Here is a 24,803-nt window from a genome sequence, read left to right as displayed (position 1 = left end):
TTTCTAGCGCTCTGGCACGCACGAAGACCAGCTGGCAGACACGCATGTGTGTGTGCCAGCCAGCTGTTCTTTGGGTCTGTGGCACTGTGGCAATGCGTGTGTGTTCCACTTTGGGCACTTGGTGCTGGGTCTCCTGCTTGAGCAGAGGGTTGGACTAGAAGACCTCCAAGGTTCCAACTCTGTTCATCATCATCTCCTTTTAATGACCTCATAATCCCTTGCGGGGTGGAGTCTGGGCAACTGAATGGAGCTAACAAGAGTGTTTACTGGCCGGATGCCCTTCCCTGTCGCCAGTGCGGAGTTACGTTCAGCAGATATATTCTCATTGCACCCAGAGAGCGCAATCCGCACCACTCAAGGTCCCAACTCTGTTATTATGTTAAATACCTGTGCCCTGCCCCCCCACCATAAGTGAAAAACAGCAACGCTTGCCCGTTGCTTTTTTTCGCTCCGAGATTTTTGCCCAGATTAGAAAAACATCGCCAATACCTCAAACAATGAACGACACCAACAACGAAAAGAATACGCCATTTATCTTATTAAAAGCAAAAAAAGGACGCCGCTCCATTTTTGTATTAACGGGTCTGAGGGTGGACACATCTTTTGTCTACAAAATTTAGCTCTTTCCAAATTTCTCAACCGATGGTGGCTTCGTCCAGCGCCAGCCCTGCTGGGCTCGCATTGCTCCGAAGCTTTGGAGTCCAGCAGGCGACTCCCCTGCTTCCCTTCGGTCAGCTGGCGGTCTGGTGCAGCTTCTGCCTCCGCTTGACCTCTTCCGCTTTCTGCTTCTGATGTTCCGTCATGCAGGCCCGAAAACTCTGCACTTGCTCCTGGCACTTGCGCCAGTCCTGGTGTTCTGCCATGCACTCCATCACGGCGTAGTGGAAAGTGGCACAGCCCGTCCGCTGGATCATCTGGTCAAAAGGGTCTTCCTCCTCCTCTTCCTCCCTCGTTTGTGTCTTCTGGCTCCAGTTGTGGCCGGACATCCTGGCAGATCTGTGGAAAGGAGAACCCCGCTGCTTAACAAAAAAAATCCTTGTGGTATCCATACCAATGTGAAGCTACTTGAGCCAAGTGAGACTGGAACCCCCTGACCCAGGGGTCTGCAAACTTGGCTCTTTTAAGACTTGTGGACTTCAACTCCACAACTCCACAACTTCAGCAAAGCTGGCTGAGGAACTCTGGGAGTTGAAGTCCACAAGTCTTAAAAGAGCCAAGTTTGCAGACCCCCTGCCCTAACCCAACACTTCTTTAAATGTCCCAAAGGTGCTTTTTTCAGGAGGCAACTGGACTTTCTGGGTTTTTTTCTTTTGAAGACGTTTCGCTTCTCCTCCAAGAAGTTTCTTCAGCTCTGAGTGGACGGTGGGGAAGGGAAGGATTGATATTCTTTGCAGGCAGCTGGTCATTTGCATCCTTTTAGAGGGTCGCTGAGGCTATTGGAGGAGAAGCACTCTGGAACCACTTCCAGAGCTGAAGAAGCTTCTTGGATGAGAAGCAAAACGTCTTCAAAGAAAAAAAAACCCAAAGAAATCCAGCTGCCTCCTGAAAAAAGCACCTTTGGTACCACCATGGCCTGGATGGCAGAGAATCTCTACAGACTTTGAGCTATATAATTTGGGATGAAGACCCTTGGAATGGGGTGGGAGGAGGAATGGATTTCCAGAGGGGAAAAAATTGCAGACTACAGGGACCATTTGCACCACTCAGGTGACCCTGAGGACACAGACAAACCTCCAAGTGGCCTCAACGACCCTGTTGTGACCCAGGTTCCTGGACCCGGACTCCTGGACTCGGATGATTCAGAAAGTGAGGGAGAAGACCTGGCCAGCCCTGCTTCTCTTGAGCCCTTTCCCTCCCTGGCACCCACTCAAAGGGAGGAGATGGGGCCGGCAAAGCCTGCAACGCCCCAAGAACAGTTTTGGAGTGATGCAAGATTACGTAGACGTGATCGGCGTGCGCAGCAGCGGAAGAGTTGGGACAAAGCCAAGTCATAATTGTCATGCAGTGACATCTGCAGAGACTATAAATAGGAGGCGGGACTTCCTGGTTTTTTGTCTTGGACAAAGCAATGAATTGGCGCGAGCTAACGGTCTCAATGGAGGGAAGAATCTATTCGTGAGTAATTCTGGCCTTATCTATAATTTCCTCGTTATCTCCAGAAACTTGGCAGGCCGGTGGGTAGACGTGGCCAGGACATGTATCTATGTAATAAAAGGAGAAAAGGAGGCCTCTGACTGACTCTTTGCTGGGAGTATTAGGGGGAGGGAAACAGAACAGACCCTCTAAAAGGATGCAAATGACCAGCTGCCTCCAAGGAGTGTAAATCCCTCCATTGCCCACCGTCTTGTCAGAGCTGAAGAAGCTTCTTGGATGAGGAGTGAAACGTCTTCAAAAGAAAAACAAGAAAGTCCAATTGCCTCCTGAAAAAAGCACCTTTGGGACAAAACCACAACCTGGATGACTGAGAATCTCTACAGTTTTCTTTTACTGATTCAAGTTACAAGCGTTCATTTAACGACAGTTCAAAGTTACAATAGCATTGAAAAAAAGAATACCAATAGTACTTAAACTGAAGTACTCTGCTTACAACAGTGCATTTAGTGACCGTGCAACAAATTTGTCGTTAAGTGAAACATTTAAGTGGGTTTGGCTGCCTTTCACGACCTTTCTTGCCACGGTGGTTAACTGAATCGCTGCAGTTGTTAAATTAGTAACACGGTTGTTAAATGAATCTGGCTTCCCCATTGGCGTTGCTGGTCAGAAGGTCGCAAAAGGAGAATCACCTGACCCCGGGACACGGCGACCGTCGTAAATACGAGTCACTTGCCAAGCATCTGAAGTGTGATCACGTGACCATGGGGGCACTGCAACGGTTGTGTGAAAAATGGTCATGAGTGACTTTTTTCGGTGTCGTCGTAACTTTGAATGGTCACTAAGCGAACCGTTGACAGTCAAGGACTTACCTGTACTCCTTTTCCTTTGTCTCAAAATAATGTTATTATTCCCCTACACGAAAGAAGCAGGCTGTGGGTTTATACAAGCTACTTGGCAATGGCAATCCCAAACTGATCAAGTCACAAACAAGCCAGGACAAACTGCTCCATTAGCCTCAGAATGTCAGCTAATTACCCCCAAATTAAGGATCTATTGAAGGGACAGGGACCTACAAGCTCTCTAATGAAAGACTGGCAGTGGTTGCTGACTGCCAGTGGCTCCAGGCCTAACTCAATTAGACCAATTAGCAGGAGCATCAGGCAATGAAAAATAATTTTTTGCTTGGTTTTAATAGCATCAGCCTTACCACATTTTCTCTTTTTGTTATTATTTTAAGAATAGAATAGAATAGAATAGAATTTTTTATTGGCCAAGTGTGATTGGACACACAAGGAATTTGTCTTGGTGCATATGCTCTCAGTGTACATAAAAGAAAAGATACGTTCATCAAGGTACAACATTTACAACACAATTGATGGTCAATATATCAATATAAATCATAAGGATTGCCAGCAACAAGTTATAGTCATAGTCATAAATGGAAAGAGATTGGTGATGGGAACTATGAGAGGATTAATAGTAGTGCAGATTTAGTAAATAGTTTGACAGTGTTGATGGAATTATTTCTTTAGCAGAGTGATGGCCTTTGGGGGGAAAAACTGTTCTTGTGTCTAGTTGTTCTGGTGTGCAGTGCTCTATAGCGTCGTTTTGAGGGTAGGAGTTGAAACAGTTTATGTCCAGGATGCGAGGGATCTGCAAATATTTTCACGGCCCTCTTCTTGATTCATGCAGTATACAGGTCCTCAATGGAAGGCAAGTTGGTAGCAATTATTTTTTCTGCAGTTCTAATTATCCTCTGAAGTCTGTGTTTTTCTTCTTGGGTTGCAGAACCGAACCAGACAGTTATAGAGGTGCAAATGACAGACTCAATAATTCCTCTGTAGAACTGAATCAGCAGCTCCTTGGGCAGTTTGAGCTTATTGAGTTGGCGCAGAAAGAACATTCTTTGCTGTCCTTTTTTAATGATGTTTTTGATGTTAGCTGTCCATTTTAGATCTTGCGATATGATAGAACCTAGAAATTTGAAGGTTTCTACTGTTGATACTGTGTTGTCTAGTATTGTGAGAGGTGGAAGCCATCTTACCAGTTATCGAAACACAAAGTAGGGGTTGAGGCCCCTGGATGCTGCAACTATAGGTTCTACTTAATATCTTTATCTACATACATATCCACATATACAACTATCTGTATCTATAGATATAATAATTAATAACTTTCCCATCCACGTTAAATCTTGCTTGTTAAACTACTGAAGTTCGCAGATTACACAACAGTGATCGGTCTCATTCGGGACAATGATGAATCCGCATACAGATAGGAGGTTGAACAACTAGCCTCGTGGTGCGACCGGAACAATCTGGAACTGAACACACTCAAAACCGTAGAAATGGTGGTGGACTTTAGGAGAAACCCTCCCATACTACCACCTCTTACAATACTAGATAACACAGTATCAACAGTAGAGACCTTCAAATTTCTAGGTTCTATATCTCAAGACCTAAAATGGACACCTAACATCAAAAACATCATCAAAAAAGCACAACAAAGAATGTTTTTTTCTGAGCCAACTCAGGAAGCTCAAACTGCCCAAGGAGCTGCTGATCCAGTTCTACAGAGGAATTATTGAGTCTGTCATTTGCACCTCTATAACTGTCTGGTTCGGTTCTGCAACCCAACAAGAAAGACACAGACTTCAGAGGATCATTAGAACGGCAGAAAAAATAATTGCTACCAACCTGCCTTCCATTGAGGACCTGTATACCGCACGAATCAAGAAGAGGGCCGTGAAAATATTTACAGATCCCTCGCATCCTGGACATAAACTGTTTCAACTCCTACCCTCAAAACGACGCTATAGAGCACTGCACACCAGAACAACTAGACACAAGGACAGTTTTTCCCCGAAGGCCATCACTCTGCTAAACAAATAATTCCCTCAACACTGTCAAACTATTTATTAAATCTGCACTACTATTAATCTTCTCATCGTTCCCATCACCAATCTCTTTCCACTTATGACTGTATGACTGTAACTTTGTTGCTGGCAATCCTTATGATTTATATTGATATTGTTTCCTGATTGCTTATTTGTAGCCTATGACTATCATTAAGAGTTGTATCATTAAGTGTTAAATTTGTACCCTATGACTATCATTAAGTGTTGTACCTTATGATTCTTGACGAATGTATCTTTTCTTTTTATATACACTGATAGCATATGAACCAAGACAAATTCCTTGTGTGTCCAATCACACGTGGCCAATTAAAAAAATCTATTCTGTTCTATTGTAATGCTCCCTCTTTTACTGCACTGGTGCAATAGGACTGGGTGTTTTGTTAATATGATTTATTGGGTTAGGGATTTTCTGTTTTCACCCTGAGTTGTATTGGGGGTGGGGGGGTGCACTGAGGTAGCTCAACCAATCTCATTGTACATATGTTGGTCACTGACAATAAAGATTTAATCAATTAATTTAAATGGGGCCAAATAAATCTTTCGCTTCCCCTTTGATCAGGGATAGGCAACTATGGCCCCCTTATGACTCATGTGGACTTCAACTCCCAGAATTCCTGAGAACTATGAATCCTTTATGACTCATTTTATTTATTTATTTATTTATTTATTTGTTTATTTATTTTTTCAAACAAATACTAAACAACATATATAAGTATAAGCATGAAATAAACACACAAAATGAATACAACCAAAGGGAACATTAGGACAGGAACGCTGGTGCTCTTATGCACGCCCCTCAATGGACTTCATATGGACTTCAACTCCCAGAATTCCTGAGTCAGTAGCTAGGGCCATTTTATGACTCCTACGGACTTCAACTCCCAGAATTCCTGAGTTGCCAACAAGCAAACTCAATAGAGGAAGCAGGAATTCTGGGAGTTGAAGTCCAAAGGTCACAAAGGAGGGGGGGGGCTACCTGCCCACTTAGATCACCGAACTACCTGATTTTTTACCTCTTATGCCAATAAAATATCGGGAAGGAAGCGCCCCCCCCTCCCCTCGCCAAAGAAGCCTACCTCGCAGGGTTGGGGTGAGGGGAGGGGAGACGGCGCGGTCGCTCTCCTCAAGCCAGCCCTGCCAGGTAGGCCAAGCCGGGCTCTCCGCCCAAGCCCCGCCCACCTCCGCGAGCGCCTCCAACTGCCGCCTCACTCAGGCCTCCCGCTTGCGCCAAACCGATGCCGTGGTGGGCGGCGCCAGGGCCTTCCGGTGGGCGGTCCCCCGTCGGCGGCTTCCGGGGCGGGGCTGAGGCCAAGATGGCGCCGGTGCTGCGGATCCAGAGCGACTGGGACCAGGTCTTGAGGTGGGGGAGGCCACGCCCACGGCGCCGCCGGCCACGCCCCTCGGCGTTGGCGGCGTGCCTGGCGGGGAAGGGAGACCACCCGGAGATCCCTGAAGGGAAAATTGGAGCGGAGACTCCGCGGTGGGGGTGGGGTGGGAGGCAACTGCCTGGACTTGCCTTACGGGTGTTTGGGTCCGCCAGTCCCAGCCTTCTGGGTGTGGGAGTCCAAGGCAGAGAAGACCCTGAGGCAATCAATCCAGCCCTCTTGGGGACTACAATTCCCATCCACCCATGCCACAATGGGCTTTTAACTACATGGCCTTGTCTTAGGGCTCTTTGGGTCCACTACTCCCAACCTTCTGGGTGCGGGAGTCCAAGTTAGAGTAGACCCTGAGAGACTACAATCCCCATCCACAATGGGCTTTTAAGTGCCTGGACTTGTCTTAGGGGTCTCTGGGTCCACCTCTCCCAGCCTTCTGGGTGCGGGAGTCCAAGTTAGAGTAGACATTGAGGCAATCTAGTTCTCAGGGACTACAATCCCCATCCACAATGGGCTTTTAAGTGCCTGGACTTGTCTTCAGGGTCCAGCAGTCCCAGCCTTCTGGGTGCAGGAGTCCAAGGCAGAGAAGACTCTGAGGCAATCAATCCAGCCCTCTTGGGGACTACAGTTCCCATCCACCCATGCCACAATGGGCTTTTAACTGCATGAACTTTTCTTGGGGGTCTTTTGGTCCACTAGACCCAGCCTTCTGGGTGGAGGAGTCCAGGTTAGAGTGAACATTGAGGCAATCTAGTTCTCTCAGGGACTACAATCCCCATCCACAATGGGCTTTTAATTGCCTGGATTTGTCTTAGGGGTCTCACGGTCCACCCCTCCCAGCCTTCTGGGTGCAGGAGTCCAAGGCAGAGAAGACCCTGAGGCAATCAATCCAGCCCTCTTGGGGACTGCAATTCCCATGCACCCGTGCCACAATGGGCTTTTAAGTGCCTGGACTTGTCTTCGGGGTCCACCAGTCCCAGCCTTCTGGGTGCGGGAGTCCAAGGCAGAGAAGACCCTGAGGCAATCAATCCAATCTTCTCAGGGACTACAATTCCCATTCATCCACGCCACAATGGGCTTTTAACTGCATGAACTTGTCTAGGGGGTCTTTGGGTCCACTAGTCCCAGCCTTCTGGGTGCGGGAGTCCAAGTTGCCTTACACAATGTAAGCCGCCCTGAGTCTTCGGAGAAGGGCGGGATATAAATTCAAATAATAATAATAAAAAATTTAGTTCTCTCAGGGATTACAATTCCCATCCACAAAGGGCTTTTAATTGCCTGGACTTGTCTTAGGGGTCTCTGGGTCCACCTCTCCCAGCCTTCTGGGTGCAGGAGTCCAAGGCAGAGAAGACCCTGAGGCAATCAATCCAGCCCCCTTGGGGACTACAATTCCCATCCACAATGGGCTTTTAACTGCGTGAACTTGTCGTGGGGGTCTTTTGGTCCACCAGTCCCAGCCTTCTGGGTTTGAGAGTCCAAGGCAGCGAAGACAGCGAGGCAATCAACGCAACCCTCTCAGGGACTACAACTCCCATCAAGCCATGCCACAATGGGCTTCAGACCCCCTTCTGCTCCTGTTCCCTACCAATGGATTGGTAGCTTTTGTGGCTGGGGAATTCTGAGAGTTGCAGTCCGCATCTCTTAAAAATTGCCAAATTTGACAAAGATTGCAATAAACCCATTTACTTTACAGGTAGGGAAGCCCTTGGCCATGGGGATGCAACAGCACAGCCCTTCCAATTATTGCTTTTATTTATTAAATTTATATGTCTCCCATATCACCTGATTCTGGGCTAATGGTTTATTCCTCTCCCACTTTTCTAGGAAAAATGAGGAGCAGGTTTGGCTGAGCTGCAGGAGTCCAGGTGAGTGAGAAATATCAGCCTCTCCTGTTGTTCTCGAGCGGTTCTGCCAAGGAGTTCTGGTTCTTCCTTTTCCTCCATCCCTACTTGGATGTTACATGCCTTGTGTAAAGTATCCGCCTAAGCCCACCGCTTCCATCTTAAATTAGACCTGCCCAGACTTGGAATTATGGCTTACGTGGTATGGTCCGAATTCTTTGCATCAGGTTTTGGGATTCCCAATACAGGTGATTCTTGACTTACAACCATTCATTTAGTGACCGTTCAAAGTTACAATGAAAAAAGTGTCTTATGACTGTTTTTTGCAATCAACATAAATCATAAGATCCAAAGAGTTATGAGTTTGTAAACTCAGATCTGCATTATTATTATTATTATTATTATTATTATTATTATTATTATTATTATTATTATTATTATTATTATTATTATTATTATTATTATTATTATTATTATTATTATGACAGTATACACAGCAAACGAGATAACTATGCTGGATTTCATATCACAGATCACTAGTCGAACACTTCCCAAGTGTTTAGGACTGCGTGATGTATCGGCGAATTATGCGAGCAGATCCCAGTAAGGTGGCCTTCTGCAGCTGACCAATGGCGATCTTGTCAGCGCCTATTATTATTATTATTATTATTATTATTATTATTATTATTATTATTATTATTATTATTATTATTATTATTATTATTATTATTATTATTATTATTAGATCCCTGGGATCAAAATAACCAAAACACACCACCTGTGTTGGGGTTTGGTTGTCAGTGGTCACCTGTGCAAATCCAGGAATGGTGGCTTATATGCAGGAATGATAGCTAAGGAGGCTGTGTAAACCTGGATATCAGACCTACCCTTCCCAGGTGAGATCTGCCCCCATCCTTTTGGGCCGTTGGTAAAAGCTTGGCTCTGTTGATTGGCTTGCGGACCGGATGGGGCCATTTCATTCAGGATAGGGGTCTCCAACCTTGGCAACTTTAAGACTTGTGGACTTCAACTCCCAGAATCCCTCAGCCAGCAAAGCTGAAGTCCACAAGTCTTAAAGTTGTCAAGGTTGGAGACCCCTGATTCAAGAGGTGGTTACAGGTAGTCCTCGACTTACAATCATTCATTTAATGAGCATTCAAAAGTCACAATGGTCCTGAAAAATGTGACTTATGACTGCTTTTCATACTTACGACTGTTGCAGCATCCCCCGGGTCATGTGATCAAAATTCAGACGCGTGGCCACTGGCTCCTATTTGTGATAGTCGCAATATCCCAGGGTCACGTGATCCCCATTTGCGACCTTCTGACAAACAAAGTCGATGGGGGACGCCAGATTCACTTAACGACGTTACTAATTTAACCCACAGCAGGGATTCACTTAACAGCTATGGCAAGCAAGGTGGTAACATGGGACAAAACTCACTTCACAGCTGCCTTGATGAAGGTATCTTTTCTTTTATGTACACTGAGAGCATCTGCACCAACACAAATTCCTTGTGTGTCCAATCACACTTGGCCAATAAAAAATTCTATTCTATTCTATTCTATTCTATTCTATTCTATTCTATTCTATTCTATTCTATTCTATTCTATTCTATTCTATTCTGAACATATCTTTTTTTTATGTACGCTGAGAGCATCTGCACCAAGACAAATTCCTTGTGTGTCCAATCACACTTGGCCAATAAAAATTCTATTCTATTCTATTCTATTCTATTCTATTCTATTCTATTCTATTCTATTCTATTCTATTCTATTCTATTCTATTCTATTCTGAACATATCTTTTTTTTATGTACGCTGAGAGCATCTGCACCAAGACAAATTCCTTGTGTGTCCAATCACACTTGGCCAATAAAAATTCTATTCTATTCTATTCTATTCTATTCTATTCTGAACATATCTTTTTTTTATGTACGCTGAGAGCATCTGCACCAAGACAAATTCCTTGTGTGTCCAATCACACTTGGCCAATAAAAATTCTATTCTATTCTATTCTATTCTATTCTATTCTATTCTATTCTAATCTAATCTAATCTAATCTAATCTAATCTAACAGAATCGCAGAGTTGGCAGGGACCTTGGAGGTCTTCTAGCCCTACCCCCTGCTCAAGCAGGGGACGGTATACCATTTCCAACAATATTGTTCCTTCTTCTCCTATAGGGAAATCAACTTTATATGGAACTTTGACCTGTCATGGTTTGAGCCCAGATGGGATTCCTGAAATTGTAGCCTCCGAAGGATTTGAAGTCAGTGCAATAACTAAGGTATTGTCGAAAAACAGAGTCTGGTAATATTTTTTTCCAAAAAAATAATAATTATATTATACGGAAAGGCAGAAGCATTTGGGACGCACAGATCACTTCATCCAATGCAGGACCCAGAATTTCTCAACCGTGGCAGGTTTAAGCTACCTGGACTTCAACTCCCAGAATTCCCCAGCCAGCACAGCTGACTGGAGAATTCTGGAAGCTGAAGTCCAGACAGCTTAAAAGTCGCCACGGTTGAGAAATAAATATTGGGCTAGACTGATGGAGGATTTAAATGTGAGGGGAGGGAGATGGGAGGAAGAAGACAGGTTGACTATGCAGGTACATGTGACAGATTTTTTTTTTTAATTTGAATTTATATCCCGCTCTTCTCCGAAGACTCAGGGCGGCTTACACTGTGTCAAGCAATAGTCTTCATCCTATTTGTATATTATATACAAAGTCAACTTTTATTGCCCCAACAATCTGGGTCCTCATTTTACCTACCTTATAAAGGATGGAAGGCTGAGTCAACCTTGGGCCTGGTGGGACTTGAACCTGCAGTAATTGCAAACAGCTGCTGTTAATAACAGACAGACTTAGTCTGCTGAGCCATCATCAATCCATTATTATGCTATGCTAAAAATTGAGTGGTAAGGGGGCCTAGAGGTGGAGCTCTCGCCTCACAATCAGGAGGCTGTGAGTTCAATCCTAGGTAGAGGCAGAAATTTTTCTCTCTGGGCACACTGGGAATATATTGGTGACAGGAAAGGCATCCGACCAGTAAACACTTAACTCCATTCAGTTGTCCAGATTCCACCATCCCTCAAGGGATTATGGGGCTGTTAAGTACCTTGATGAAGGTATCTTGTCTTGTTATGTAAACTGAGAGCTTATGCACCAAGACAAATTCCTTGTGTGTCCAATCATACTTGGCCAATAAAAAATCTATTCTATTCTATATTCTAAAAGAGGATGATGACTATGCTAAAAACCCACTGTGTGTTTTGAGTCCTTTTGAGAGAACCTGAAAAAAAATAATAGAAGAAATGGGAGGAAATTCAGTTTGATTTAGTTGTTAAAGTGCCAGGCTAGAAGCCAGGTGAATTCTCATTCTGCTTTGGACATGAAAGCCGGCTGGGTGACTTTGGGCCAATCATCACGACACGCGTTCTAGATCTGTTTTAGGTGCAAAAGCCAGCTGGCTAATAACCAGAAGTGATTTCTAGTCCTGCCGTAGGCATGAAAGCCAGCTGGGTGATTTTTGGACCACTCCCTCTCAAACCAACCCACCTCACAGGGCTGTTGTGAGGAAAATAAGAGGAGGAAAGAATATTGAGTACGAGAGTTATTCATAAAAATAATACAGGTAGGATATGTATAAATAATCAATAAAATATGACACTGTCTTGCCTTTTTTTGACCGCATGCTGCAAAACCTATTGTGTGTGGCTGCTTACCTTGCTTACTGATAGTCCAGATGGATCTCCAAATTGTTAGACTTTGGGATGGATGGATGGAAGAAGGAAGGAAGGAGAGTGGTAGATGGGTAGACAGAAGAAAGGGAGGAAAAAGAGTGGGTAGATAGATAGACGGAAGGAAGGAAGGAAGGAAAGGAAGGAAGGAGAATGAGTAGGTAGATAGGTAGACGGAAGGAAGGTAGGTTGAGATAATCTGCATTTGCTCAATCTTTACCTTTACATCAATTTTCCTTTTTTATCTGCTTCAGAAAAGTTTGCTTGTCTCCTGCTTGCGGGAAAACACCTCTAGCAAATTTCTGGCACCCTATACTTCCTTCTGCAGGATCCATCAGAAAAGTGTACGTATTCTTTTACCGCCTGGTTTGAAAGGACTATTGAAAAGAAATAAAGTCAGGATTTTTAAAAAAAAACCTTATAATTTTTAGCAAAGCCGTGGTTCATTTTATTACTGCGATTTTTGCTTAATGACCTCCTCTGCAGTCATAAGACTGACCCATTTCACAGCTGTTATGACATAGGACTGTCATGGTCAGGCTTCATTACGGTCGTATGTTAAGGACTGCCTACATTTCCAGCAATAGAGGCTACATTAACAGAATCTTGAAAGCATCTCCCAAACCTTTGCTGGCTCAGAAAGGCTCATGAGGTTAAGTTGGGACTGTTCTGAGTCCCTTTCTCACACTTTCTACTACTTTCTCAGGACCGAGTGACATTTTCCTGTCTCCATAAAACCTCTCTTCCCTCTAAGATTAAAATAAATTATCAGAATAACAAAATTAGAAGGGACCTTTGAGGTCTTCTTGTTCAATGCCCTGCTCGAGCAGGAGACCCTATACCAGTCTGGACAAATGGCTGCTCAATCTCTTCTTGAAGAACCTACAGAGTTGGAGCATCCGTAACTTCTGGAGGCAAGTTGTTCCACTGATTAATTGTTCTCACCGTCAGGAAATTCCTCCTTAGTTCTAAGTTGCTCCTCTCCTTGATTCATTTCCATCTTCTTGTTCTGCCTTCAGGTGCTTTGGAGAATCGATCGACCTGTTTATTTCTCACTGCTCTTAATTTTAGATCACTTGCCTTGACATTTCGAGTGGAGGCGGGCTTGGCGTATCCACCAGCGCCGACAGCACTATGAAAATTTGGCAAGCCGCTAATGGAGAAGTTAGAGTAAGTCTTGCTTAAACCAGTGCTTCTCAACTTCAGCCACTTTTAAGAGGGGTGGACTTCAATTCCCAGAATTCCCCAGCCAGCTATGCGCTGTGACTCGTTTTAACAACCGCCTTGTTGAGCAGGACCATAACTTCTGGTCCCAGTTAGCAAGCATGGAATCTGTTGATAATGTGCTCCATTCATTCTCTTTGCAGAGGAATTTGGAAGGTCACGTATACGATGTGAATTGTTGTCGATTTTTCCCATCGGGCATTGTGGTGCTGAGCGGAGGGATGGACGCCAGGCTAAAGATCTGGTCTGCGCAGGACGGTAGCTGCGTCGCAACTTTTCAAGGACACAAAGCAGGTACCTGCCTGGAGAGAAATGAGCGCTGGAGTTAGCCCAGAGTTGAATTGAATTAAGCCAGCTGCATATATGGCTGAAGTTAGAAGAAATAAGATGTTAAAAAAGATGTTGAGACTCTAGAAAGAGTGCAGAGAAGAGCAACAAAGATGATTAGGGGATTGGAGGCTAAAACATACGAAGAACGGTTGCAGGAACTGGGTATGTCTAGTTTAATAAAAAGAAGGACTAGGGGAGACATGATAGCAGTCTTCCAATATCTCAGGGGTTGCCACAAAGAAGAGGGAGTCGGGCTGTTCTCCAAAGCACCTGAGGGTAGAACAAGAAGCAATGGGTGGAAACTGATCAAAGAAAGAAGCAACTTAGAACTAAGGAGAAATTTCCTGACAGTTAGAACAATTAATCAGTGGAGTGACTTGCCTTCAGAAGTTGTGAATGCTCCAACACTGGAAATTTTTAAGAAAATGTTGGATAACCATCTGACTGAGATGGTGTAGGGTTTCCTGCCTGGGCAGGGGGTTGGACTAGAAGGCCTCCATGGTCCCTTCCAACTCTGTTATATATAAATTGATGAAATGTTCTCAGTTCAGTTGTCCTGTGTGGCTCAATCCGTTAGCCTTGCAGCAGACAGAACATAGAACATCATCAGAGTTGGAAGGGACCTTGGAGGTCTTCTAGTCCAACCCCCTGCTCAAGCAGGAGACCCTATACCATTTCAGACAAGTAGCTGTCCAGTCTCTTCTTGAAAGCTTCCAGGGATGGAGCTCCCACAACCTCTAGAGGGAAATCGTTCCATTGGACGATTGTTCTGTCAGGAAATTCCTCCTTCGTTCTAGGTTGCTTTTACATTCGTTTCCATCCATTACTTCGTGTCTTGCCTTCTGGTGCTTTGGAAAATAAGTTCACGCTCAGATGAACAGGTGGTCCTCGACTTTACAACGGCACTGAAATTAAGTACAGATTAGATACAGATTAAAAGAGTTGGAAGGGACCTTTTTTCCCCCATAATTTTTATTTTATTTTATACACAAAACAAACATTTAATACATCAGTCATTCCTTCCATGTGACATCTCAGTGTTTTCTTCACGGCTCCATCTTTTTGTTCTTTCTTCACTTCAGTTTAATCTATTACACTTTTTTCACAAGTATAATATTCTAACTATACCATTTTCTTACATAGCTATCGATTTGCTTATCTATATCTTTTTTCTAACCAATGGTAATATTGATCCCATATCTTAAAATATTCTGAATCCTCTCTTTCTTTGATCATCAAAGTTAATCTATTCATTTCTGCACAATCTAATATTTTTTTGATAGCTTCTCCTTCCAGGGGCATTTTCTCTGTTCTCCAGTTTTGTGCAAAAACAGAATCCGTTTTGTCAGATGCCAGCTTCGTCTTTAACAGAGCAACAGAGTTGGAAAGGACCTTGGAGGTCATCTAGCCCAACCCCCCTGCCCAAGCAGGAGACCCTACACCATTTCTTCAGACTTCAGACTTCAGAGGATAATTAGAACTGCAGAAAAAATAATTGCTACCAACTTGCCTTCCATTGAGGACCTGTATATTGCACGAATCAAGAAGAGGGCCGTGAAAATATTTACAGACCCCTCGCATCCTGGACATAAACTGTTTCAACTCCTACCCTCAAAACGACGCTATAGAGCACTGCACACCAGAACAACTAGACACAAGAACAGTTTTTTCCCGAAGGCCATCACTCTGCTAAACAAATAATTCCCTCAACACTGTCAGACTATTTACTGAATCTGCACTACTATTAATCATTTCATAGTTCCCATCACCAATCTCTTTCCACTTATGACTGTATGACTATAACTTGTTGCTGGCAATCCTTATGATTTATATTGATATATTGATCATCAATTGTGTTGTAAATGTTGTACCTTGATGAACGTATCTTTTCTTTTATGTAACACTGAGAGCATATGCACCAAGACAAATTCCTTGTGTGTCCAATCACACTTGGCCAATAAAATTCTATTCTATTCTATTCTATTCTATTCTATTCTATTCTATTCTATTCTATTCTATTCTATTCTATTCTATTCTATTCTATTCTATTCTATTCTATTCTATTCTGACAAATGGCAGTCCAGTCTCCTCTTGAAAGCCTCCAGTTATGAAACACCCACAATTTCTGAAGGCAACTTCTGTTCCATGGGTTGATTGTTCTCACTGTCAGAAAATTTATCCTTATTTCTAGATTGAATCTCTCCTTGATCAGTTTCCATCCATGATTCCTTGTCTGGCCTTCGGGCGCTTTGCAAAATAGCTTGACCCCCTTCCTCCTCTCTGTGGCAGCCCCTCAAATATTGGAAGATGGCTATCCTGTCTCCCCTGGTCTTTTTCTTCCCTAGACTAGCCAGGCCCAGTTCCTGCAACTGTTCATCGTATGTTTTAGCCTCCACTCCCCTCATCATCCTGGTTGCTCTTCTCAGTACTCTTTCTAGCGGCTCAACGTCTTTTTTTATAGTGTGGTGACCAAAACTGGATGCTCTAGGTGTGGTCTTACTAGGGCTTTACAGAATGGTGACTTATGATTGTTTTTCATACTTAGGACCATTGCAGTACCCTGGGAGGATACCCAATAGGAACAGCTCTGGTTTTAAATCAATATGTTGTTGTATCATTTCTTCCAACCATATCTTAATTTTATTCCAATAGTTTTTAGCTTCTGGGCATGTCCACAACATATGATAACAAGATCCTGGTAACTGGTAATATTTCCAACATTTAGCTGATTTATCTTTAAACATTTTTGCCAGTTTCTCAGGGGGCATATGCCATCTATAAAACATTTTATATTGATTTTCTTTATATGCTGTGGACATCGTTAATGTGTAATTCCTTTCCCATAACTGTTGCCATTTATCTAGATCAATTGAATAGCCAAAGTTCTTTGCCCAGGCTATCATCGTTTCCTTTACTTGTTCTTCCTCTAGTTCAATATCCAATAAAAAGTTATGCATTTTTTAAATTACTCTATCCTCTGTTCCCATGAGTATCCTATCCAACTCTGTCTTTTCTAAGTAGAAACCATACAGTTTAATATTTCTCCTTTATGGTGCTGCAGGAATCCTGGACACGGCCATTGTGGAGAGGGGCAGGAACGTGGTCTCTAGCTCGCGGGATGGCACGGCGCGCCTTTGGGATTGTGGGCGATCGACTTGCCTGGGCATCGTAGCCGATTGCGGCTCTCCCATCAATGGGATTGCTCTGAATGCAACGGACAACTCTTTAAACTTGGGATCCCCCGAAGAACTTCCCAGTAAGTGATGACATTGCAACGGGTTGATTTTTCTTCTAAATGCAGGGCAGGACCAAGCTTCTCTTTGAATCGTGCCGAAAACCAGAAGCTTGTTTTCAGACAGGACTGGAACTCCCAGGTGCCTGGCTTCTACCCGCATGCCTTAACCAGTATGCCAGGAGTTTCCAAACCTGGCAACTTTAAGACTTGCGGACTTCAACTAGAACTACAACTCCCAGGACTAGAATTCCCAGTTCCCTGGCTTTTAACCTAATGCCTTAACCGCTAGACCAGGGGTCTCCAAACCTGGCAGCTTGAAGACTTGCGGACTTCAGCTAGAACCACAATTCCCAGGACTAGAACTCCCAGTTCCCTGGCTTTTAACCTGATGCCTTAACCGCTAGACCAGGGGTCTCCAAACCTGGCAGCTTGAAGACTTGCGGACTTCAGCTAGAACTACAATTCCCAGGATTAGAACTCCCAGTTCCCTGGCTTTTAACCTGATGCCTTAACCACTAGACCAGGGGTTTCCAAACCTGGCAACTTGAAGACTTGCGGACTTCAACTAGAACTAGAGCTCCCAGGACTAGAATTCCCAGTTCCCTGGCTTTTAACCTGATGCCTTAACTGCTAGACCAGGGGTCTCCAAACCTGGCAACTTGAAGACTTGCAGACTTCAGCTAGAACTAGAGCTCCCAGAGCTAGAACTCCTGGGTGCCTGGGCTTTTAACCTTCCATGGGGCCTGGAAACCTGGCAACTTTTCAGGCATGCTGGCTGGTGAATTCTGGGAGTTGAAGTCCACAAAGTCTTAAAAGCCGCCAAGTTCGCCGTTCCCTGCATGAGACCAAACTCTCTCTCTCTCTCTTCCCACTACAGGTGAGCGCGAAGTTGGCACGGAAGGCAAGCTGCTGCTGTTGGCTCGGGAGGACAAAAAATTGCAAGGCGTGGGCTTACAAAGCAGGCAGCCGGTAAGATCCCTTCCCCGCTTGGGATAAGGGGGCCAATTTTCTTCCTTTGTCTTGGTTGTCTTTGATTGGAAATGTATCTCAAAACAGAATAAGGGGAAAGCAGTGGGGGGGAATTTTGCTCCAAAGCAGCTCAGCTGAGCTTTTCTTTTTTTTAATTTGCATTTCTATTCTATTCTATTCTATTTATACCCCGCCCTTCTCCGAAGACTCAGAGCGGCTTACACTATGTTAGCAATAGTCTTCATTCTATTTGTATATTTATATACAAAGTCAACTTATTGCCCCCAACAATCTGGGTCCTCATTTTACCTACCTTATAAAGGATGGAAGGCTGGGTCAATCTTGGGCCTGGTGGGACTAGAACCTGCAGTAATTGCAGGCAGCTGTGTTAATAACAGACTGTCTTACCAGTCTGAGCCACAGAGGCCCTCCGATCTGAATCAGCCTTTGTGAGATGAACTGATTTCACTTTTGAGTTATCTTCCATGAAAGAATTCTACTTTTAATCGGAGAATATTTGCACCTCGGAGCTGAAGTGAGGGGTCCTTGGTGCTCTCAGAGCTTAGTGGTTTTCTTGCAGACGTTTCGTGACCCAGCTAGGTAACATGATCAGTGCTAGAAGGAGGTGGGGTTTGTGGAGAGGAGGAGGAGGAGAACTGAAGCCAATACATTGGCTACACCTCAGAATTCAATATTTGTAGCTCAGGGTTGAACTGGGGGGTCCTTGGTGCTCTCTGAGCTTGGTGGTTTTCTTGCAGATGTTTCGTGACCCAGCTAGGTAACATCTTCAGTGCTAGAAGGGGAGTGGAGTTTGTGGAGAGAAGGAGGAGGAGGAATAAGACTTTATTATTTCAGCGAGCTGGACTAGCCTAAGAAATATTTTAGTGAAATTTTAAATGGGTTTTAAATCGGTTTCTACCGTTTTAGTGATTTGGCCGTTAAAATATTTAGTTTTAATTTGTTTTTATATTGTTATTTATTATATTGTTGCATTTTAATATGGCTGTGAACCGCCCTGAGTCCTGCGGGAGATGGTGCGGTATAAAAGTTTAATAAATAAATAAGACTGATGGTAGAGAAGGAAAAGAAGGAGAGCTATGGGGTCCTTATTGCTCTTTGAGCTTGGCTGTTTTCTTGCAGACGTTTCATGACCAAACTAGGTACCATCATCAGTGCTAGAAGGGAGGTGGGTTTGTGGAGAGGAGGAGGAGGAAGAAGAAGAAGACTGGTGGTAGAGAAGGAAAAGAAGGAGAGCTATGGGGTCCTTGGTGCTCTCTGAGCTGGGCTGTTTTCTTGCAGACGTTTCATGACCCAACTAGGTACCATCATCAGTGCTAGAAGGGAGGTGGGTTTGTGGAGAGGAGGAGGAGGAAGAAGAAGAAGACTGGTGGTAGAGGAGGAAAAGAAGGAGAGCTATGGGGTCCTTGGTGCTCTCTGAGCTGGGCTGTTTTCTTGCAGACGTTTCATGACCCAACTAGGTACCATCATCAGTGCTAGAAGGGAGGTGGGTTTGTGGAGAGGAGGAGGAGGAAGAAGAAGAAGACTGGTGGTAGAGAAGAAGGAGGAGGAGAACTGTGGGCTCCTTGGTGCTCTCTGAGCTGGGCTGTTTTCTTGCAGACGTTTCATGACCCAACTAGGGAACATCATCAGTGCTAGAAGGGAGTTAGATTGGATTTCAAACCACATTTTTCTCTGATTTCCTCCTTAGATTTTTCTTTTTATCGGTTTGGCTGCTTTCAACTGTTGCACTTTCCTCTCCAACACGTATCTGCTGGGAGGGACGCAGGATGGGAGCATCTACCAGCTGGATGTCAGAAACACCAAGTGAGTGAGATTCCCAGCCGCTTTGGAAAAATCCAGCGACCATTTCCTTATTTCCTCCCCCACCCCAATTTTTATTTTATTTTATTCAAAACATTAAAATACAGAACTGCAAAAAGAAAAAAAGAAAAAAAAAAGGAATACAAACAACAAAACAAAATTGTGCAGAACCCCCCCCCCAACAAACATATATACATAAATTATACTCCCCCTTCAGCTGAATACCGATAAATATATTTCAAAGGTAATCGTAATGCCCTCTTTCAAAGCTTAATTTGGCTGTTGGTTTTGTCCGTTGAACTATGTTTTCATATACAGCTAGTCCTCCTCTTACGACTACAATGGAGCCCAAAATTTATGCCGCTAAGTGAGACATTTGTTCAGTGAGTTTTGCCCCATTTTAAGACCTTTCTTGCCACAGCCGTTAAGTGAAACACTGCAGTTGTTAATTTAGTCACCCGATGGCTAAGCGAACCTGGCTTCCCCATTGACCTTGCTTGTCAGAAGGTCTCAAAAGGGGGATCACGTGACCCCGGGACACTGCGACCGTCATAAATATGAGTCAGTTGCCAAGCTTCTGAATTTTAATCGCGTGATCCCAGGGATTCTGCAACGGCCGTAAGTGTGAAAAACGGTCATCAGGCACTTTTTTCAGTGCCCTTGTAAGTTCGAACGGTTGTAAGTCAAGGACTACCTGTAGTAGATCGGTGTTAGGCTGAGAGGGTTGTAGAAATGGATAAATTTGCTCAGGCATTGGGCGCAAAGAGACCGAGGCTCAGCTCGTGAAAGCGGCCCGTTCAAAAACCAGAATTCTAACCCACAGAGTCAAGGTGAAGGTGAAGATTTTGCCCTAAATATGAGGTGATTTTTTTTCCCAAAAGGCAGTTGGACTTTCTTGATTTTTCCACCCACCCACCCCCTTTGAAAACATTTCACTTTCTCGTCCAAGAAGCTTCTTCGGTTCATCCAAGCTTCTTGGATGAGAAGCGAAACGTTTTCGAAGGGGAAAAAATAAAATCAAGAAAGTCCAATCGCCTTTTGGGGGGGGGGAAAAAAAAACACCTTTCGGACAACCATGGCCTGGATGATGGAGCACCTCCATATAGACCAGGGGGCCCCCCAAACTTGGCAGCTTTAAGACTTGTGGACTTCAACTCCCAGAATTCTGGGAGTTGAAACCCACCAGTCTAAAAAGCTGCCAAGTTTGAAGAGCTCTGATCTAGACCTTTAAATATTGAATTCTTTCTCCGTTTTCCAGAGCTCCCATTCGAGTGATCCAGAGATCAGGCGCTCCGGTCCTTTCACTGATGCCTTACAAAGATGGATTTATTGCCAGCCAAGGTGAATTATTTGTTATTTCTTTGGTAAAGAAATCTATATGGATGCCCGTCTCTCTCTCTCAGAGTAACCTCCAATACAAAACCCAATAGCCCCACTTCCCTACTTATCTCCGACTGCAAAGGCAGCTGGGAAATATTGGACGGCCCTGGCTCTCTCTCCGCTTCCGACGCAGAGCATCCGTCAGAGCCTTCCCCAGACTTCAGGACTGGCCCAAATTCCTCCCCACAACCTATTCATCATCCGAGGGCCACAACAGGACCAGTCTTGTCTCTGCAGGGTCGATATTCCACAGGGAGAGAGCCACCCCAAGGAAAGTCCTTATTCTTGGTCCCACCAGATGGAGCTCCTTAAAAGTGGGGACTCCTAACATCCCCTGCCTTCCTGCTCTGGTTGGTCGGGTGGATATAACTAGAGGGTCCTTTATTAAATGTATATGAATAGAATAGAATAGAATAGAATAGAATAGAATAGAATAGAATAGAATAGAACAACAGAATAGAATTCTTTATTGGCCAAGTGTGATTGGACACACAAGGAATTTTTCTTTGGTGCGTAGGCACTCAGTGTACATAAAAGATATCTTCATCAAGGTACAACACTTACAACACTTAATGATAGTCATAGGGAACAAATAAGCAATCAAGAAACAATCAGTATCAGTATAAATCGTAAGGATACAAGCAACAAAGTTACAGTCATACAGTCATAATTGGAAGGAGATGGGTGATGGGAACGATGAGAAGATTAATAGTAGTGCAGACTTAGTAACTAGTTTGACAGTGTTGAGGGAATTATTTGTTTAGCAGAGTGATGGCGTTCGGGAAAAAAACTCTTCTTGTGTCTAGTTGTTCTGGTGTGCAGTGCTCTATAGCGTCGTTTTGAGGGTAGGAGTTGAAACAGTTTATGTCCAGGATGCGAGGAGTCTGTAAATATTTTCACAGCCCTCTTTTTGACTCGTGTAGTATACAGGTCCTCCATGGAAGGCAGGTTGGTAGCCATTGTTTTTTCTGCAGTTCTAATGATCCTCTGAAGTCTGTGTCTGTCTTGTTGGGTTGCAGAAGCAAACCAGACAGTTCTAGAGGTAATTATATACCACCAATCTCACTATCCCAAGTAACTCCAAGAGACTTAACAAAAACAGAAATGTTAAGTATATAAAAAAAATAGCATTTGCAGAAACCAAATGCAGAATTTAATTGTTTACCTGTTTGCAGGTGATGGGACTTGTTTTATTATGCAGCAGGATCTCGATCACGTGCTCGAACTGACCGGATCCGACTGTGATCCTGTGTACAAGGTGGGTTTAAAACACAACTTTCAGCATGATTTACTTTGAGCAAAGAAAGGACATGTGGCAGGAATAAAAAAGGAATTGGGGTCCTACCCCAAAAACCGAAAGAGGGAAGGAAGTGTTAGATAGAGGATATAAAATCAAGAACCATATGATTTGTGATGGTGTAGCTTTGCTGGCTGAGGAACTCTGGGAGTTGAAGTCCACAAGTCTTAAAGTTGCCAAGGTTGGAGACCCTGGACTAGATGACCTCCAAGGTCCCTTCCAATTCTGTTAATCTGTTTATAAAGAGAAACTTCTTATTTGTTTTCGTATACTTCGTATCCGTCACTATGGCATACGTCTTACGATTTCTCTGCGCGGCCAGATGGGGAAAATAAAGTTATTTATTTATTAAATTTAGAAACTGCCGTTTCCTTCCTAGGATGTACAGATAAAATATTATAACATTAAAAATAACTGCACAGGTGGTCCTCGACTTACAACCATTCGTTTAGTGACCGAAGCACTTTTTTGCACACTTAACGACTGTCTCAGCATCCCCATGGTCACCTGATTAAAGTTTGAATGCTTGGCAACTCACATTTATAACGGTCGCCGTGTCCAGGGGTCACGTGATCCCTTTTTGCGACCTTCTGACCGGCAAAGTCGATGGGGGAAGCCAGATTCACTTAACAACCGTGTTACTGATTTAACAGCTGCAGTGATTCGCTTAGCAACGGTGGCAAGGAAAGTCGTAACAAGGGGCAAAACTCAATCAGTGTTGTGGCTCCAGCCTCCGAACCTGGCCCCATGCCCGAAAGTGACTCCGAGAGTGAGGGGGAAGGGCTGGTAAGGCTTACCTCAGGAGCACCGATTCCTTTGGCCCGGCTCCATGAGCCAGAACCAGGCCAGTCGGAGGACGTAATGAGGCCGACATCCCCTGAGTCCTCCCTTCCTCAGGCTACGCCTACAGATGCAGCTGATAATCATACTAATCAAGCCTGGATCGACCCGCGCTTCAGAAGATTAGAGAGGCAGCGTCATCAAAGGGAAGGGTGGGGCAGGAGCCCCACCCCACAGGATATATAAAGAGCTTTGGGACTGCTCTCAGTTCCATGGGAAGCAAATTAGCTGAATCGTGTTGAAGTGAGCTGAAGTCTTAATCTGTTTGAACTTTTTGGCAGGCAGCTGCGTTTTCTCGGCCAGGACTGATAGGAGCCGTGTAACCACTGGCTGTAGGCCAGCTCATTACTCCAAAGTGAGGACGGAGACAGAACAACCAGTTTCCCCCTGAGCAACATAAATTTGGGGCTCAATTGTAGACCGTGTGACTCACTTAGCAACTGCAGTGATTCCCTTAACAACGGTGGCCAGAAAGGTTGAGAAATGGGGCGAAACTCACATAACAAATGTCTCGCTTTGCCACGGAAATTGTGGGCTCCATTGCGGTCATAAGCCAAGGACTACCTGTACATCAAAGGGGAGACAACCAGGGTGTCGTCGGAAACCATATGAGCTGAGATATATTTTTTTTCTGATTTCTCTAGGTAGCTCCCTGGGGGAAAGAAATCTATACCTGTTGCCGAGATGGGATTCTTCGGAGATACCAGCTTTCCGATCTCTGATCCTTCTGGAAATGCCAACAACGGATTGCAAACGCTGGATTTATTTAGTTCAGGGATTTCTCTCAATGACTGCTTGGAAAGGGGCCAACGGGGAAGTTTGTTTGCAGTCACCTATAGCTGTGTTTTCTGAAGCTGGGCCGCTTTAAGAGGGGCAGACTTCAACTCCCAGAATTCTATGCTATGCTGGCTGCGGAATTCTGGGAGTTGAAGTCCGCCCCTCTTAAAGCGGCCCACCTTCAGAAAACACAGCTCTAGCTATAAAGTCGCTTGAACGGAGCTGATGACAGGTATGACTTTAAGAAGACCTCACCTGAACTCGGGGCTGAACCGGGTATTCCTGCGAAAACGAGACACAGGACGCCTGAAAATTTTTGCTCTGAAGGTTTCTTACTATTAAAGGCCACCTCGCATTTAGAAAAGCCACAAGGGGGTTTCCTCCTCATCTTTTGATGATTCTTAAGCCAGGGCAAAGGAACTGACCAGAGGGAGGAGAGGCCAGGATAAATGACCCCATGGGAGGAATTTCTTTTAGGTAACCACAAGCCCCTCTTGACCGTATCTCAACTGGGATCTGAAAAGGCAGAAACAGTGGGGCCTCCTGGATATGGTTTTAAAAAAAGCCAAGATTGTGTGTGTGTGTGTGTGTATTGCTATATGATAGATAGATGATAGATAGATAGATAGATAGATAGATAGATAGATAGATAGATAGATAGATAGATAGATAGATATTGCATATATAGTATTGCATAGATAGATGATGGATGATTGATAGATAGATAGATAGATAGATAGATAGATAGATAGATAGATAGATAGATAGAGCTAGCTATTTAGAAAGAGATGGATGGATGGATAGATAGATAGATAGATAGATAGATAGATAGATAGATAGATAGATAGATAGATAGATAGAGTGAGCTAGCTATTTAGAAAGATGGATGGATGGATAGATGATAGACAAGCATGATAGAACTAGTTAAGAGAAAGAATGGGATGGATGGATGGA

General features: G+C 44.1%; 2 protein-coding genes across 3 annotated transcripts; one reads left to right on the top strand and one right to left on the bottom strand.

The window, feature by feature from the left end:
* Nucleotides 1–515: 515 nt before the first annotated feature.
* On the bottom strand, nucleotides 516–6,327 carry LOC131199544 (cytochrome c oxidase assembly factor 4 homolog, mitochondrial). Of its 2 annotated transcripts, none has more exons than XM_058185412.1 (2): nucleotides 6,191–6,327; nucleotides 516–996 (listed from the first exon to the last, which is right to left on the bottom strand). In XM_058185412.1, exon 2 carries the CDS (start codon nucleotides 984–986, stop codon nucleotides 732–734), a length of 255 nt encoding a protein of 84 aa, XP_058041395.1. In that variant the 5' UTR covers nucleotides 987–996; nucleotides 6,191–6,327; the 3' UTR covers nucleotides 516–731. The 2 variants fall into 2 exon arrangements, with proteins under 2 accessions (XP_058041395.1, XP_058041394.1); XM_058185411.1 differs by having other exon boundaries at nucleotides 6,088–6,226.
* On the top strand, nucleotides 6,104–24,220 carry PAAF1 (proteasomal ATPase associated factor 1). Its single transcript, XM_058185399.1, has 12 exons — nucleotides 6,104–6,371; nucleotides 8,215–8,255; nucleotides 10,416–10,519; nucleotides 12,231–12,320; nucleotides 13,048–13,146; nucleotides 13,344–13,494; nucleotides 16,592–16,786; nucleotides 17,643–17,734; nucleotides 19,443–19,558; nucleotides 20,814–20,896; nucleotides 22,111–22,193; nucleotides 23,717–24,220. The coding sequence occupies exons 1-12, from the start codon at nucleotides 6,247–6,249 to the stop codon at nucleotides 23,792–23,794; spliced, it is 1,257 nt and encodes a 418-aa protein (XP_058041382.1). The 5' UTR covers nucleotides 6,104–6,246; the 3' UTR covers nucleotides 23,795–24,220.
* The last annotated feature ends 583 nt before the right edge of the window (nucleotides 24,221–24,803 follow it).

This window comes from Ahaetulla prasina, chromosome 5 (assembly GCF_028640845.1).
Source record: "Ahaetulla prasina isolate Xishuangbanna chromosome 5, ASM2864084v1, whole genome shotgun sequence".
Lineage (NCBI taxonomy): Eukaryota > Metazoa > Chordata > Lepidosauria > Squamata > Colubridae > Ahaetulla > Ahaetulla prasina.
The sequence above is the reverse complement of the archived record's forward strand: the minus strand, read 5'-3'. Positions and strand labels throughout refer to the sequence as shown.